Here is an 18,760-nt window from a genome sequence, read left to right as displayed (position 1 = left end):
GGGGGGGGTGCTAGTCTCTCCCTTCTCCAACTACTACCACCACTATGGAGAGGTAGGCCGCTGGGGGTGGAGGAGGGGAGATAGTTAGCGGTTCCACTGGACCACCAGGTTGTTTTTGTGCGATGTAGGGGGTGAGAATGGGAAGCTAGCGGTCCCATTGGACCACCAGGGCTTTTGTGCTTTGGGGGGAGGGGCCTGGAAGTCCACCGGACCTCCAGGTCTTGTGTTTGGGTGGGGGGTGGGGCTTAGATTTGACGGGTCTGGGAGAACATTCCGGACCCGTCAAACCTCTTCTGCTGTTTGACAGATCCAGGTTTTTGACAGCCCGACTTGTCAAACAACATCTGTGGGAGGATTGTGCCTTGGGCGCATGCCAAGGTACAATCCTCCTGCAGAAGTACCCCTATGATCAGAGAAGTACCCCTATGATTAGAACTAAATATATACATTTGCATGCTATTACCTTTGATCATAGGGGCGTTATAGCCCCACGCTGTTCCGGCGCTATTTTTAGAGCGCTGTTTGGAACAGTGCAGGGCTTTTGATCATCGGCCCATTAGGGGCTGAGGCATATCACTGTAGCACTATTTGGTTAGTGCTGTGGGTAGAATCAAGGTACAGCCAACATTTACCTGGTTAGTGACAATGTTCAGGCTGGTTACTTATCCGGCTACTGGTCTGAATATTGCTGGTACCCAAATAAGTCCCAGCAGCCGCCAATATGTGACACTCAGTGCCAGTATCTGGTATGGCTCAGTGTTGAGTATCCAGGTTTAAAAAAACGCTAACCACCATGGGCTCAATATTACCCACTTACTATTTAATTCTTTGTGTAATCTGTGCTTGAATAAAGCTGAAATGTTATGGTCCCCATGGATTCAGTCCCTTGTACAAAGCTTCTGCAATAGCAAATTGCTAAAATATATTGTTTCCCATCTAATATGCTTCTTGTTTCCTTGTCACTGCTGCAAAGGGTATGTCATTTCAGCCACTGTGACTGAATATTAATACTTAATGACCAATCTGTTGAGCAAGTCTAGCCAAAATGTGTTGTAGAGTATTGAGAAGCACATTTGCAAGTGGATTTGAGAAAATATGCTCTTTGCAGCTTACCTCCCTGATTTCCTTGATTTTGGAACCACCTTTTCCGATGAGGGATCCGCACTGACTTGCAGGGACTACCAGCCGCAGGGTCACTGGGGGCTTGCTCGTCACTGTGCTGTTTGTCATTGAAGCATTTATGTCCTGTAATGACAATTTCGACAAAATATTATTTGGGATTTTCCTCTTCTCTTGACAATGCTAAAAGGATCACAGCAAATACCCTGAACTGGTAAGTTGCGGCATGATCATGTTTCACAGTGAATAATGCAACCGATCCCTGCTTAAGACACCCCAGAGAGCATGATGAAACCATAATGAGGGGTGGGACTTAAACCTGCCATCAGGGGCAGCCTGTGAAAGATGTGGGGGGATGTAGGGCTATGTGCAGACACTCATTGTTAGGCCTTATTTGCATAAGTCAGAAGAGGCTGAAATACAGAGCCAAAAAGCAGGGCCCTGTGTGAAAACACAATCACTAAATGATAGGGCTGAGCCTACCTGCTGTATAGATAATACATGCAATATTTGTTCACACTATTATGCGTACTTACAGAAGGTTACTACTGATCTGCAGATCATTGTGTTCAAACCATCAGAACTATTATAAGGGTTTGAATCATTATTGCGGCCCAATAAAACTGTGTGACCCTTCTGGGGGTGCAGAATAATGATGCTCCTATGGACAGCCCATTTAGATCGTGATCCCAAAGACAGATTTTGTGACTCCCATTTGGGGTCCTAACCCACAGTTTGTGAAGCTCTGGTTTAAATGGTTGCTTCACTTTTCTTTACATCAAATGTTGACCTTTCATGGATTTGATATACTGCCTTTCTGTGGTACAACCAAAGCAGGTTTCCATTTTCTGTATGCAGGCACTTTCTCTATACCTAGTAGGCTCACAATCTAAGGACCTGTATACTAAGCTGCACTATAGGCTCACTAGTGCTTTTAGCACACACTAAAAATTAGTGCATGCTATAACGCTAGTGCGTCTTAGTAAATGTGGCCTAAGTCTTGTACCTGCAGTAATGGAGAGTTAAGCAGGGTTGTATAGGAACTAAGTAACTGTAACTAGTCACTGTACTTAATTAAAAGTTTTGTGTTTTTTACTTGTAAAGCAGTTCAGGAAACATTTCTTACTTTTACGGAAGTAATAATTTCACCAATTTTTACAACTTTTACTCAGTTACCTCTGATGCTTGCAGCTAAAAGTAAAAAGTAAAAGCAGAAGCGAGATGTAAATAACAATAAACCACAGTAAACCAAATGAAACAGCAAAACTGGGTGATGTAAAATTTTGACTCCTAACCACTACTCACTTGCCCTGTACCCTTTTATCCCCACCTCTTTAATTCCCTTACCTCTTAGTTGTTCTGTCTGTTTGCCTGTCCTATTTAGATTGTGAGCTCTTTGACCAGGGACTGTCTTTTCATGTATGGTGTACTGCGCTGCATATGCCTTGTAGCGCTATAGAAGTGATAAGTAGTAGTAGTAGTAGTAGTAGTAGAAGAACACCAGTCTTCGCAGACTCAAAAACATAACTGATCTGGACTTGACGTGTCTTTTATTTATTTAGATTTTGCTCACACCTTTTTCAGTAGTAGCTCAAGGTGAGTTACATTAAGGTACACTGGATATTTCTGTGTCCCATGAGGGCTTACAATCTAAGTTTGTACCTGAGGCAAAGGAGGGTTAATTGACTTGCCCAAGATCACAAGGATCGTCTAGAGACTATATCCTTGTGTCATCTTCGCTGTGTTCTTTGTGACAGCAAATCTGGGAACAGGATTTTGCTATTGCATACCTCGTCATGTAAACAGTGGATCATCCCATCTTAAGTGTTGCTGTTCAGTGAATATAACCTATAAGAACAGTGTGTTTGTTGAACTGGTTGGTTGTCTTCAGCCAAACAGAACAGTGATTAGTTGGGTCACTTTAAAGTGCAGATGAAGATGAAGCGGGTAGCAATTCTTGGTGAATGGACATATGTCTCTATCAAAACAGACTGCATATCATCCAATGGGAAATTTTACATTGGGATGACTGTCCTCTGGTTTGATAGTCTTTAGAGAGGAAGTCTGCTTGTTTGGCTTTATGACTGAAGGGCTCCCACACATTTGATGTTCTTGCATTGGTTCTCAAAAATAGTCAAAAATTTGCCATCAAATGAAAAATTGTTAGAATAACAACAGACAGTGATTCCAACTTTGTGAAAGCCTTCTTTGTAATTGGACAGCATGACGATGATAAAGAAGAAGTTGCAAACGATGAATCAGTACTACTTCTAATGCAGATGATAACGACAATGATGATGACAAAGTACTCTTTGCTATATGTAAGTCAAGTGTTTCAGACAGCAATTCATTTGACCAAAACCTGCGGACCCAGTCAGAAGACATCAATAATATTGCAACCTGGCCTGATTTGAAGGAACTTTTTATGACTGGACACTCCACTTTCTGCTAGTGCAGTTGTTGAATCTTTTTAGCTGTGCTGGATTAATGACTCACAAGCACACTCGCACGAGTGACAGTCATTTTCAAAAATTTAGTTTTACTAAATGCAAAGTAGATTGAATTGTAGAACAATAGGGTTGTTGGGATAAAAATGTTAACAATAGCTACATTCTTTGTAGTTGTAATACTTTTACTTTTCGCTAAAAAAGTATTATATTAGGCATCTCATCAAATATGAATGGAAGTATCATTTTGATAGGATTTTCTATAATATAATTTTGACATATGCTTTTAATAAAATCTTTTAATAGAGAGGCCTCTGAAAGACCACTATTAAATTTTGAAGATTATATTTTGACAGATTGTTTTAAACGTTCCAAAGATAATAAAATTGCAACATGATCTGAAATAGTAATACTTCTAATACTGGTTTATGTAACCAAGGGATTGGTGACTTTAAAATTAAGTAGCTGCTTCTGGAATACGATTTTAGAAGAATGAATAAAATGAAAATTCTTTACCTGTTGGATTTAAAAAAATGCCATGGGTCAGAAAGAGCTGACTGATATATAAATTAAGAACTGTTTCACCATTTGAGGGTTTAAATTTGGATTTAGGGGCCGTTTTACTAAGGTGTGGTAGGCCTACCGTGGGCCTACCGTGTGCTAAGAAAGCACTACCATGCGCTGAGGTGTCCTGCAGTAGTGCTCCACTTAGTGTGCGTTAATCCCACACTGGAAAATATTTTTTATTTTTCAGCGTGGGAGGCGTGGAACGGGCACATTGTCATGTGCTACCTGATTAGCGCTGGAGCCCTTACCGCCTCATAAACAGGTTGCAGTAAGGGCTCCTATAGTAATGGTCACACACTAATGGGGAATTTAACACGTGGCCGTTACAAAAACCTCCTACAAACGTGGTCATTTTACTGCCGCACTAAAGGTGGCCGTAGTGCGCTGACAACAGTGCTGGCCACTTTTTAGCGGGGCTTGGTACAAGGATCCCTTAGATTGTCTAACATATGGTCCTGATCCAAGTTAAAATCCCCACCTAGGATATTTTCAAAATCTGCAAAATCCAATATAGTTCTGGCTAATTGATCAAAATGTTGAGGGGGATCTATAGTTGAAGCATAGATATTACCTAAGGTTAGTTTGGATTCATAAAAAATACAGTGTAATTTTACCCATCTCCTAGTGATATCAGCTTCTTGGTAGTTTGTGGTAACTGTAAGGCCTTTTTAAAAAGAATAACAATACCATGTATTTCACCCTGGCAGCTGAATAGGCTTTGCTTTCATATTTAGAGGTAGATATTTTTAAAGATTTTTTATTTTTAAGATTTGTTTCTTATAAAAAGATATCTAGGTTTAGTTTTGTTAGGTAGAGCATGACTTTTTAAACATTTTTGATGGAATTATTCATTCTTTTAACATCAAGGCCCTTATTTTAGAAGCATCCCCATGCGTAAATTTAAAGGTTTCAAGAGGCCCACACATTTAAATGCTATTTCAGAACAAAGGTCATTCACATGAGGAACGTAAGAATACCCATACTGGCCAGACCAATGTTCCATCTAGCCCAGTATCCTGCTTCCCACAGTGGCCAATCCAGGTCACAAATACCCGGCAGAAACTCAAAGAGTAGCAGCATTCTATGCTATCAATCTCAGGGCAAGCAGTGGCTTCCCCATGTCTGTCTCCAGGAACTTGTCCAAACCTCTTTTAAACCAAGATACGCTACCCGCTGTTACCCCACCCTCCAGCAAAGAGTTCCAGAGCTTAACTATTCATTGAGTGAAAAAATATTTCCTTCTATTTGTCTTAAAAGTGTTTCCATGTAACTTCATTGAGGGGCCCTTTTACTAAGCCGCATAAGTGTCTATGTGTGCCCAACACATGCCAAAATAGAGTTACCGCCCGGCTACCGCATGGCTCTTACGGTAATTTCATTTTTGGCATGCGTCCGAAACGCGCATCCAAAAAAATAATTTTTTATTTTTGTACACGCGGCAAGTAGCATTTCACGCATGTGGGTCATTACTGTCAGGTTACTGCATGAGTCTTTACCACTAGGTCAATGGCTGTAGGTAAGGCCGAAGACCCAAAATGGACGTGTGGCAAGTTTGATTTTGCTGCATGTCCATTTTCGCCAAAAATTAAAAAATGGATCAGTGCACACCCAAAACCCACACCTACACTACCACAAGCCATTTTTCAGTGTATTGTCAGAATCTGATCAGTGTTTGACATCAGTTTCTATTTTAACTTAAGTAAGTGCTTCATGATTGTTCTTTAACAGATACTTGATCTGTAATATTTCATTAAAGATTGCAGAGTAATATAATCTTTAATGGCCACCATTGGGTACTTTTATCAAGTTGCACTAGAAAGTGTCCAGTGCTGTGATTAGCGTGTGGGTTTGCTGTGCACTCCGGCCACTTTCTAGCATGGCAGAAAAATGCCGGAATAGTATTTATTTCAGTAATGGCCGTGTGCTAATTTTACAATTGGCTCGTGACCATTCCTGCCTATGCCCTTACCACCTATTTAGTTGGCAATAAGGGCTCACATGCTAATCCAATGGTAATTGGGCAGTGTGTGGCGATGGCTGTGCACTGCCCAATTACCGAGGGCACGCCTATTTCCCCCCGCACTAGAAAATAATTTCTCTTTTTTGCGGGGGGATCGGTGCATACTGATCAAAGCGATACCGCAGGATGCCTCAGCATGCCCTGTGGTGGTGCTCTTTTGCCACATGCTACCCACATGGTAGCGCTACCACCCCTTTGTAATAGGGTCCTTTATGAGGAGATAACGAATTACATTGTGACCATTTTGTCATTGGATTTCTGAATTTTCATCTCATCCTGCTAGACCAGTCCAGACAAGTGGGTTGTGCCCCTCTGCCAGCAGATGTCGGAAATAGAGAACACAAACTTTTTCAGTGACATCATCATTGGTATAAGGAGAGCTGCAGCTAAGCTACTTGCCACTATTCTCAGTGTCCAGCAGATGGTGATGACTGGACTCAACGAATTCATACAAAAATTCTCTATCCTACATGAGTCGCAATCGGGCTTTAGACCTGCTCACAGCACAGAAATGGTATTACTCACCTTAACATCCAAATTCAAACATAAAATATCGTTTGGAGACAACATCCTCCTTCTGCAATTTGACTTATCTAGTGCATTTGACATGGTGAATCATGATATCCTTACAAAGTTACTTGATAAACTTGGAATCGGCGGAAACATCATCAAATGGATAAAGGGTTTCATCACCACAAAATCCTATCGAGTCAAATCAACCACATCAACCTCGTCTTCCTGGTCATCAAAATGCGGGGTACCCCAAGGATCGCCTCTTTCCCCGATCCTCTTCAACCTTATGATGATCCCTCTAGCCAAATCCTTATCTAAATTTGGCCTCAATCCCTTCATTTACGCAGATGATGTCACTATATTCATCCCCTTGAAATCCAATTTAGCAGAAATCTCCGATAAAATAATCAATGGAATGAACATCTTAGCCTCCTTGGCCAACGCATTTAAGATGAAATTGTATAAGGCGAAAACACAATGTTTAATCCACACATCAGTACTCTACGCTCACTCTGACTACACTCAACAGCCCTGACGTCAACATCCTCATATCTGACAACCTAAAAATTTTAGGAGTATTATTAGACAAACACCTAACTCTGGAAAATCATGCAAAAGCTACGACAAAGAAAATGTTCAACATGATGTGGATGTTGAAATGCGTGAAATCCTATCTTCCCCTAAAAACCTTCCGCAACTTGGTCCAATCCACTGTACTTACCCACGTTGACTACTGCAACAGCATTTTCATTGGATGCAAGGTCCAAATCCTGAAAAAACTTCAAACTGCCCAAAACACTGCAGCCAGACTTATTTTTGGTAAGTCACGGTTTGAGAGCGCAACACCTCTCCGTGTAAAGCTTCATTGGCTCCCTATTACTGAGCGAATAAATTTTGCGGTTTGAGAGCGCAACACCTCTCTGTGTAAAGTCCACATGCTGATTCATAAGATTATCTACAGAGAATCCCCAGGTTACATGTACAATCTGATTGACCTTCCAACTAGAAACGGCTCTAAATCTTATCGAACTTATCTAAACTTACATCTTCCCAACTGTAAAGGACTTAAGTACAAAACATATTATGCTTCCAACTTCTCTGTCATAGGCAGCCAACTCTGGAACGCCTTACCAAGATCTATTCGAAAAGTTAATGACCACTTACCCTTCCGAAAGCTGCTAAAAACTTACCTCTTCAAGCAAGCCTATACAAATGACCTGACTTAAATTAGGAGTCCATCTGCGCTACCCGGATCAGACTATAAGACAGAACCTGGAATATGCTTCCTTACTTAATCCCTTTCTAAATTCATCCCTCTTCCAACCCTCACTATACATTCTTCCTTAATTAACACACTATCCCAATGCACACCCTCTTCCCACCCCCCACCTCTAACACCCTCCTCCCTTACCCATCTTACTTACCCACATCTAATTGTCCACCTCTTTATACACTATATTACAGTTGTTATCCATTCTATGTTACTTTGTAAACCTGTTATACTATGTAAGCCGCATTGAACCTGCTAATAAGTGGGAAAGCGCTGGGTATAAGTGTTATAAATAAATAAATAAAGCAGCAGGCCACAGGTAAAAAAAGAGGAGTATTTTTGGCTAACATGCATCTGCTTCTTTTCTGCTGGATCAGATTGAGAGTGAGACTGAAGGACTAAAGGGATGGAGTGAAACAGGGACTCAGATTAGTGAGCTATGGATCATGGCTATAATTTATTTTATTTGATGTACCACCTTTCGTCATGAGCAAGTCAAGGTGGTTTACAATTAATTACAGAAATAAATGAAACAGAACTCCAGTAAATATGAATTGATAGAAGAGATTAAAAAAGGTAAAAGTCAATAGAATAGATATCTCCAAAGGGGCAAGTGAAAACCATACATATATATTCGAACATTATCCCGATGGAACACAGTATGGCATTACAGGCATCTCACCCATCAAATGCCCTAGAGAATAGCTGAGTTTTAAGGGTGACCTTGAACTTACTACAGGTTGATTCTAACTGGAGAGAAAGAGGCAACATATTCCATAAGAAGAAAGCACTATGGGCCAGATTCTGTAAACGCAACCCCCAAATTATGCACTGTTAAGATCCGCGCTAAGTGCCAGTTCTATAAAGGTCACTTAGTGTTAAGCAACATTTTCAGAATAACACTTAGTATGGATTCCTGCACCCAAATTTGGGTGCAAAGACTTACACCTCCTGAAACCTGGTGTAAATCCTCATACCCATCTGTTGGCAGGTAAACATGTAAATCCAAGTATTTTATAACATCGTGCCTAATTTCTGGGAATGCCCTGACCTGCCCATGTCCCTCCCATGGCCACAGCCCCTTTGGAGTTGAACACTATTAAATTTAGGCATTCATGTTATAGAATAGGGTATAGGGCAGATGCACATGTAACTCCTAATTACTGCCAATTAAGTCCAAAATTTAGTTGTTAGCATCTAAATGACTAATTAGTATACGCACAAATCTAGAATCTGTGCCCAAATTTGGCCACCCAACTTTGGGCGACCTATACAGAATTTGAGGATATGCAATCTAGATTAAAAGCACATGACATACAGGGTAAATTGATAGGCATTGTTAAGCTCTCTCGAGCAGGGACTGTCCTTCCCCATGTTTAAACTTGTACAGCGCTGCGTAACCCTGGCAGCGCTATAGAAATGCTAAGTAGTAGTAGTAGTAGTAGTAGTAGTAGTAGTAGTAGTAGTAGTAGTTAATTAGTGGAATATACAATATGATTAGTAATATGAGGGATAACTAATGAGAACAAGCTTTATGAGTCAAGGCTAAGATCTCAAATTGAATTCTAAAGTGAATGATGAGCCAATGGTGTTGAAAGAGCAGCTGGGTTACATAGCCAAAGTTCTGGGCATGACAGAAAACTCTAATGGCTGTATTTTGAACAAACTGGAGCCTCCTTAAGGCAGCACAGCTAATTCCTGTATATACCATATTGCAATAATCAAGTTGTGTGGTTATCAAGGAATAAAGAATTGTGTGCTGAGTGGATTCATCTAGATAACATCAGACAAACTGAAATAGGGCAACAAAGCAGGGGAAGATCAGATGAGGGTATCTTAAAGTAGGGCTGGGGAACGGAGATGTGTGAGAGGGGGTCTGAGCTGCCAAGCTGTTCAATTCTAGGAGGAGGATTTTAGGACAGTGCTGGATTTTGGACAACGCTATCCTGATGCATTACAGGATCTGAAGCACTGATTTCAATGGGTAGAATCAGGAATGACAAATACCACACCACTTTATAAATTTTAAAACCAGGATTGACCAAAAAATCTCATCTCTAGACCTGGATAACTTGGCAAGTCTGAAAAGATGAGTCAGGAGTGGATAGAAGGGGCACAGATTTGTGGAAGAGGGGGTTACGGTATCAGAGAGAATGTGAAAGAGGAGTGAAGGTGAGTGGATGGGAGAACGGAGCCAGAGGAACCGCAGAAAGCGTGAGTCTGGGATGGGGGATGGAGGGAGCTGGAGCAGATCGGATCGGATATGAGCTGCTACAACCACGTTGCTATGCTTAATTGTTGGTAGCATTTTTATTTAATCTCATTTATATTTTCAAACATGCCAGCCAGCTTCTGCAGCATATGGATGTACTAGAGAAAGTATAACTTTTTATAGAGTCGTAATTTGTTATAAATCGTAATCAGTGTGTCATTTGGAGGGTCTGGTTATAGGGACACCCTAGCACGTGTTATTAAGTGCAGAGATTTTTTGCTTCTGGTAAAAGGTCCACTAAAACCAGTGCTTTTTTTGTAGAAAAAAAGGTGCCGGTACTCATTATGGGCGGGGTCACCACATATGGCTCCACCCCTATGATAGCCACACCCACATTAACCACACCCCCTATACCAGCCATGGCGCATATAAACAGACATCATTGAAAATATTATAGTACTATAGGAGAAAAAAATAACGTGATTTTTTTTCATTATAAATAATCTCTGTAAGCTCTTACAGCTCCAGTATACCCAGTGCAAAATAAGACAGCCAATGTAATTCTCAATTGGACATAATTACAAACACTAAAATGAAAATAAAATGATTTTTTTTCTACCTTTGTTGTCTGGTGACTGTTTTTCTTTCCATATTGGTCCCAGTTTGTGATTCTGCTTTCTTTTCTTTGCGCTTAACTCTTCTGTGCCATTTGTCATTTTTGTCTCCTTTTTCTTTGCTTTCTTCAATATTTTTCAGGCTCTCTCTCTGTCCAGATTTAATTCATTCTTACTATCCATTCTTTAATTTCCTTCATCTACCTGTGGCTTTTCATCTTTTCCTCACCCTTGTTCTCCCCATGCCCCTTCCTCTTATTCTCCAGTCTTTCTCTATTCCCCTTTTCCATCCAGCAGCTCTGCTTTCTCTCCCCCATCCTTCCAGTGTCTCCCCTATTTCTTTCTGCATTCTTCCATCCAGCGTCTTCCCTCTTTCTCTCCCCATCCTTCCGTTTTCCCTCTCTCTCCCAATCCTTCCATCTGTTTTTCCCCCTCTCTCTCCCCATTCTTCCATCTGTTTTCCCCCCTCTCTCTCCCCATCCTCCCATCTGTTTTTCCCTCTCTCCCCAATCCTTCCATCTGTTTTCCCTCTCTCTCCCCATCCTTCCATGTTTTTCCCCTGTCTCCCCATCCTTCCATCTGTTTTCCCCTCTCCCCAATCCTTCCATCTGTTTTTCCCCTCTCTCCCCAATCCTTCCATGTTTTTCCCTCTCTCTCCCCATCCTTCCCTCTGTTGGTTTCCCTCTCTCTCCAATCCTTCCCTCTGTTGGTTTCCCTCTCTCCCCAATCCTTCCCTCTGTTGGTTTCCCTCTCTCCCCAATCCTTCCATGTTTTTCCCTCTCTCTCCCCAATCCTTCCCTCTGTTGGTTTCCCTCTCTCCCCAATCCTTCCCTCTGTTGGTTTCCCTCTTTCTCTCTCTCCCCAATCCTTCCCTCTGTTGGTTTCCCTCTTTCTCTCTCTCCCCAATCCTTCCCTCTGTTGGTTTCCCTCTTTCTCTCTCTCCCCAATCCTTCCCTCTGTTGGTTTCCCTCTTTCTCTCTCTCCCCAATCCTTCCCTCTGTTGGTTTCCCTCTTTCTCTCTCTCCCCAATCCTTCCCTCTGTTGTTTTCCCTCTCTCTCTCTCTCCCCAATCCTTCCCTCTGTTGGTTTCCCTCTTTCTCTCTCTCCCCAATCCTTCCTCTGTTGGTTTCCCTCTTTCTCTCTCTCCCCAATCCTTCCCTCTGTTGGTTTCCCTCTTTCTCTCTCTCCCCAATCCTTCCTCTGTTGGTTTCCCTCTTTCTCTCTCTCCCCAATCCTTCCCTCTGTTGGTTTCCCTCGTTCTCTCTCTCCCCAATCCTTCCCTCTGTTGGTTTCCCTCGTTCTCTCTCTCCCCAATCCTTCCCTCTGTTGGATTCCCTCTCCCTGCCAAGTTTGGCGCGAACGGCGCGAAGACGCGACGCACGCGGCACCAGCCCCTATTTCCGGCCGCTGCTGCTTCTCCTGTTGTTGAGCAGCAGCGGCCGCTACACAAAGAAAAAGAAGATTAAAAAAAATTTGAAACCTGGCTGAAACGCGGCACCCCGGCACTGTAGACAGCCATTAGGCATTGGCTGTTGCCCCGCAACCGCTCCTCCTCTTGCCTCTACGTCACTGCCCCTGGAGGAAGACCCCGGAGGAGCGCAGTGACGTAGAGGCAAGAGGAGGAGCGGCTGCGGGGCAACAGCCAATGCCTAATGGCTGTCTACAGTGCCGGGGTGCCGCGTTTCAGCCAGGTTTGAAGTTTTTTAAAAATCTTTTTCTTTGTGTAGCGGCCGCTGCTGCTCAACAGGAGAAGCAGCAGCGGCCGGAAATGGGGGCTGGCACTGCGTGCGGGACATGGACTCACGGGGCGGGGGGAGCAAAAAAAAAAGGTGCCGGTACACCGTACCGTTGCGTACCGGCACAAAAAAAGCACTGACTAAAACAGACATCATGTTATGAGAATCAGGTGCTCAACATTCAGAGTTCTATCTATCTATTTACTTATTTTTGGCATTTTATCCCACATTAAACATGAATTAGATTGGAACCTGGGAACATTTAAAATCTTTTTTTTTTCTGGAGAGAGTAATGCATTGCCCCCTCCCAGGCTCTCTCTCTCCCTGGGTATAGCCAGCCCTACAATTTGGGGGGGGGGGGGGCAGAGGTGGACTGGGGCCCCCAGTCCACCTCTGAGCCCTCCCCCCCAAAAGAAATTGCAGGGCTGACTATACCCGGGGAGAGAGCCTGTTGTTAAACATTTACCAGCACACCACTGGTCATTAACCAGAGTTTTGGCACGTTGAAGTACTGTATTTCAGTTCTAGGCTGATTCTAAATCTCAGAGACAGAAGCCCCTGGGACATCTTGGCTGGCAGGGGCCTGTATCTGGATTATTATGGTGTAAGAAAATGTATACCTATGATTTGTAATTCTGTTGTTCAACTAAATGCGGCTTAGAACCTAATACCTGGGAGTAGTGATGCATTAAAGCTTCATTCTGTGAGAAAACATCACCTTTATCATTCAGAGAGATCATCTATGATACGTGGCCACACCAAGGTAGAATAATGCTTAGAAACAGTGAAAAGCCTAATTCTCTGAGGATGTACTGTACATCTTTGATTATCTCCTGCTGGTGACTTGCTAGAGCTCCTGAACAGCTATTCTAAATTTAGTCAGCCTTCCCCTTCCCAGTTTGTACATTGAATTTTCAGCTACAGATTTCTCAAAATCAGAAAAGCACATTAGCACTGGTGCTCACTCTTAACCAGTGCATTTTTTCTAGCAAAAAAGGTGCCGGTACTCAAATACTAAGCCACCCTTCAGGGGTGGGGTGATCACTGAGGGACCCACCCCACAATAGCCAGGCCCCCTGAAACCAGTCACAGAACCTATGACAAAGCAGAATTGGTGTGTAGAGCCTGAGCTCTTTCACTAAAACTTGGGGTCCATGGGTCAATTTTATTAGACAATGGAAAAGGTGCCAGTACTCAGGACCCCCAAGTACCCCCTCAAAAAAGCCCTGCTCTGAACATTCTAGTCTTCATGGAAGCTACTGGCACATTTCACACACAGGAACATTTATCTTTCAAATAAAAAAAGATAGAAAATGACAAATGTCAAAATGGCAAGGAAATCAAAAGTTTACCTGATGTTTCACTGGCGATTTTAAGAGTGCTGTGTGACCAATGCTTAAAAATATAATGCATCTAATTACATTATTTTCAAAATAAGGTCCTGGTGCGACACATCACATTTACAGGATTGACAACAAATGTAGCAAATAATGTGGAAGAACATACACACATATGTCTCTAAGGGGCAACTAACCCTGGCTGATTTTGGAGAGTTATTTATTGTGAGGATTCAGATAATGAGATGTATTCAGCACTGTAAAAATGCCAACCAGCCCCAGCCTGCAAGTCAGGCTGTCTTAGCTCTTCTTTCCAAGGTTTGCATTGAGCTGACAGCATTCATGATGATGAATCAACCTATTTAGACAAGCGGCCTCTGTGAGCCTACTCAATGCATAACAATACTACAGTAGCTGGCCTTGCCTGGTTGACACCTCTGCAAAAACTGGGTTAGGATAACTATAAAAAGCAACAGGTTTAATACTAGAGTCATGACATTGCTAAGCAGATCTTTTCAGCACTTGACTAAACTTAAGGTCCTGTTTACTAAGGTGTGCTAGTGTTTTTAGCGCACGCTAAATGCCAGAAACACCCATATATTCCTATGGGTGTCTCTAGCATTTAGTGTGTGCTAAAAACGCTAGCATGCCTATAGCGCAGCTTAGTAAACAGGGCCCTTAGTTACTGCTGATCTGACATTAAAAAATGTAATCGTTGGGTTTTGATTTCAAATTAAAAAAAAATTTTCCATTCTACTTCTTTGTTTTTCCAAATTGTCTTTTAAATGATCAGATTTCCTTTTTTTGAAATTAAAGAAGTCTCTATTAAATAATGAGAGACTGTCCCGTCCCGGGCCCTTACCTGGGCTCCCGCAGCGGGGAGCGAGGGTCAACGGAGCCCGCGGGATCCAGCGCGGCGAAGACGAGCCGCCGACGGGGCCGGCGCTGCTGCGGGTCGGTCCAAGGCCGGCGATCCGCTGGAGCGAGCGCCGGCCTCGGAGAGGGGGATACGCCGGCCAAGATGGCGGCGCCGGCGTCGTCGTCTCCCTGCTCTGGGGCGGACCGGCGAGCCAGCTCTGCCTACTCGCGCCGGATTGGCGCATTGATGGGGAGACTCCGCCTGCCAGGCAGGCTGGCCAATCCAGGCATCCCTTGCCTGCCTAGGCCGGGGGATTGGCTCCAGCTGTTGAGAGGGGATGGACTGGCGGGAGATTTAAGCAACGGAACGGGAAGAGTCCAGTGCTTCCGTTTCGAATGTCAGAAGCCGACGCAGTGAATCAGGAAGTGTTGACCTTCAGAGACTGTGCTCCTCTTCCAGCTAGCCGTCCTTGCTAGCCACCTTCAGAGACTGTGTTCCTCTTCAAGCTAGCCGTCCTTGCTAGCCACCTTCAGAGACTGTGTTCCTCTTCCAGCTAGCCGTCCTTGCTAGCCACCTTCAGAGACTGTGTTCCTCTTCCAGCTAGCCGTCCTTGCTAGCCACCTTCAGAGACTGTGTTCCTCTTCCAGCTAGCCGTCCTTGCTAGCCACCTTCAGAGACTGTGTTCCTCTTCAAGCTAGCCGTCCTTGCTAGCCACCTTCAGAGACTGTGTTCTTCTTCCAGCTAGCCGTCCTTGCTAGCCACCTTCAGGGATTGTGTTCCTCTTCAGTGCTAGCCGTCCTTGCTAGCTGCCCTTCAGAGACTGTGTTGCTGACTACCAGCCAGGCCGGCCGTCACCCCGCGGTTCCAGCAGTCCTGCTGGCCGCCTGCAGCTGGGGGCTCAACCCTCGGTGAACGGCGGTCGCCGCGGGTGAAGATTCGGGGTGCGCGGCGGTCCTCTGAGGTCTCACCGGGCCTCAGGGAACCTAAGGGCTCACCAATTACCGGAACAGGACAGGAAACGGAAGCCATGAGCTCGCCTACGCAGCGTGATCTACGGGACCTGGCCAAGGTACTTCAGCAGCAGCAGGAGCAGCTGAACGCCCTGTCAGGGGCGCTCCAGAACGTATGCTCTCAACTTTCAACGCTTCAGGTACAGAACCAGGCCGTTGCGGTCCAGGGGGCCGCAGCAGCTCCCCGTTCGGGAGGGTTCCGCACTGGACCTCGGTTCCCTGAACTGGCACGATACGATGGGGCCCCCGGAGGTTGCCGGGGGTTCCTCAATCAGTGCAACCTGGCCTTCCGGATGCAACCGGAGACATTTGCTTCGGACCAAAGTAAAGTGGGATATATCATGGGCCTATGCGAAGGGAAGGCCCTAGCCTGGGTGGCCCCACTAAACGAACAACAGGACCCCATCTTGGATGACTATAGTGAATTTCAGCGCCGGTTCCGTATGGTGTTCGACCTTCCTGGGAGACCATCTTCCGTGGCGTCGGAACTGCTGCGAATTCATCAGGGGGACGGGACGGTGGCCGATTATGCCATTCGTTTCCGGACTTTAGCCACAGAGCTCCGTTGGAACCCGGAGTCCCTGATGGCAATTTTTATGGAGGGGTTACAAGAACGAATCAAGGACGAATTGGCAGGACGGGAGGTCCCAGGCCAATTGGATGCCCTGATTTCGCTCTGTATCCGAGTAGATACCCGGTTCCAGGAGCGAGCTAGAGCCCGGGCAGAACGGCAGAAGTGGGCGCGGGGAACGTCCCGGACTGCCAAGGGGCCGTCCCCTCGCCGTGGGAACCGGGACTTCAAGGAGAATGGGGAGGAGCCGATGGTGATGGGCCGTCAACGGCTAGCTCCCTCCGACAGGAAGAAACGCTTGTGGGACGGACTGTGCCTCTATTGTGGTGAGGCTGGACATTTTATCCGAGCCTGTCCCTCCCGGGCGGGAAACGTCTCCCCCAAGGCACCTTGAGGGGAGGGGTCTTGGGGCATTCCGCTCCCCTGCCGGATTCCCTGATCACACTGCCAGTAATACTACGGTGGCACGAGACCATGATCCAGACCCGGGCCCTTGTGGACTCTGGGTCGGGGGGCAACTTCATCGGGCACGAACTACTGCAACAGATGGGCTGGCCCACGCTCCCGCGGCGGCCGGCGCTGCAAATAACCTCCATCCAGGGAACTACATTACCGCAGCCGGTCACGGAGATCACCCCCTTTTTGGAGTTACAGGTGGGGGAGGATCACCGGGAGGAAGTTCAATTCCTGGTTCTATCCCGGACCATTCATCCGGTGGTCTTAGGATTGCCATGGCTACGGAGTCATAGCCCGGTTATTGACTGGACCGGGGGAAGCATCTGAGCGTGGGGTAGTTCCTGTCGGGAGAACTGTTGTAAGGGCCGGACCGGCAGCTGCCCTGCCTTAGCTAGTGTGCCCGGGGGGGCACGGATTGAGCTGGGCTCCCTGCCTATGGACTATAGAGACTTTGCAGATGTGTTTAGTCCAGTAGAGGCGGAAGTTCTACCGCCTCATCGGTCGTTCGACTGTGCCATTAACTTGATGGCAGATACCATGCCACCGCGGGGCCGACTGTATACCCTGTCCCGGGGGGAGTCCAAGGCAATGCAGGAATACATCCGGGAGAATCTGCGAAGAGGCTTCATCCGGCCCTCTATGTCCCCAGCCGGGGCCGGATTCTTTTTTGTTACTAAAAAGGATGGCTCCTTGAGGCCCTGTATTGATTATCGGGGGTTAAATGCCATCACGGTAAAGGATCGCTTTCCTCTACCGCTCATTCCCGAACTCTTTGACAGGCTGCAAGGAGCCCAGATGTTTACCAAGTTGGACTTGCGGGGGGCCTACAATTTAGTTCGAATCCGGTGAGGGGACGAATGGAAGACGGCTTTTAACACCCACGAGGGACATTTCGAGTATCGGGTGATGCCGTTTGGCTTATGTAATGCCCCTGCGGTGTTTCAGCGACTTATTAATTTTGTGCTCGAGGATTTGCTGAACTCCACGGTGATCGTATATCTGGACGACATCTTGGTTTTTTCCCAAAACCCCGCGGAACATGTGAGTCATGTTCGCGCAGTGCTGCAGCGGTTACGGCAATACCGCCTGTTTGCTAAGCTCAGCAAGTGCGCTTTTCATCAGAGGTCGCTACCATTTTTGGGACACATTCTGTTACCCGGGGGGCTACAGATGGAGCCGGACAAACTCCGGGCGATTCGAGAATGGCCGCAACTGCTGGGATTGAAAGCACTACAACGTTTTTTGGGATTCGCGAACTACTATCGCCAGTTTATTCCTCAGTATTCACAACTGACGGCGCCGTTGACAGCGCTCACTAGAAAAAACGCGAATGTCCGGGACTGGCCGCCCGAGGCGCAGGTGGCTTTTCGCCAGGTGAAGGAGGCATTCAACTCAGCGTCCATTTTGTTAGCCCCGGATCCAGAGAAACCCTTTATTGTGGAAGTGGATGCGTCCGCATTGGGAGCCGGAGCGGTCCTCTCGCAAGTGAATTCCAAGGGCCGGCGCCAGCCTTGCTCTTTCTTCTCTCGTAGATTCTCCCCGGCGGAATGTAATTATACAGTAGGGGATAGAGAGCTCTTAGCATTGAAATTAGCCCTGCAGGAATGGAGACATCTGCTGGAGGGAGCGGAACATCGGTTCACGGTGATCACTGACCACAAAAATCTACTGTATCTGCAAGAGGCTCAACGGCTCAATCCCCGACAAGCCCGGTGGTCATTGTTTTTCACCAGATTTCATTTCCAACTGGTCTTTCGGGCTGCTGCTCAAAATACCCCTGCGGACTCTCTCTCCAGAGCATTTGAGGTTCCAGAGGAGACAAGGGAGATCCATTCCATGTTGGATCCGGCATGCCTCAGCGCGGCCGTGGGGGAGGTCGCTCCTACGAAAGAACTAGTGCCGGCCGCTGATCGAGCGAAGGTAATGCAATGGGGGCATTCGTCCAGATGGGCGGGACATTTTGGGTATCAAAAGACTCTGCGTCTCATTGCCAGACAGTATCAATGGCCTCAGATGAGGCGGGACATTC

The 18,760-nt window shown here is 45.7% G+C and overlaps 1 protein-coding gene across 4 annotated transcripts in view; it reads right to left on the bottom strand.

Moving 5' to 3' along the window:
* The window catches only part of LOC115471036 (poly(rC)-binding protein 3-like), a 1,141,923-nt gene that overhangs the window by 79,150 nt on the left and 1,044,013 nt on the right, over nt 1-18,760 (bottom strand). For all 4 annotated transcript variants that reach the window (XM_030204708.1, XM_030204727.1, XM_030204715.1 and 1 more), the window contains one exon: nt 1,114-1,245. In XM_030204708.1, coding sequence (XP_030060568.1) covers nt 1,114-1,245 — 132 coding nt within the window. The remainder of the gene's footprint in view (nt 1-1,113; nt 1,246-18,760) is intronic.

The sequence above is a fragment of the Microcaecilia unicolor genome, chromosome 1 (genome assembly GCF_901765095.1).
Source record: "Microcaecilia unicolor chromosome 1, aMicUni1.1, whole genome shotgun sequence".
Taxonomy (NCBI): domain Eukaryota; kingdom Metazoa; phylum Chordata; class Amphibia; order Gymnophiona; family Siphonopidae; genus Microcaecilia; species Microcaecilia unicolor.
This window is presented reverse-complemented; position numbering and strand designations above follow the sequence as displayed.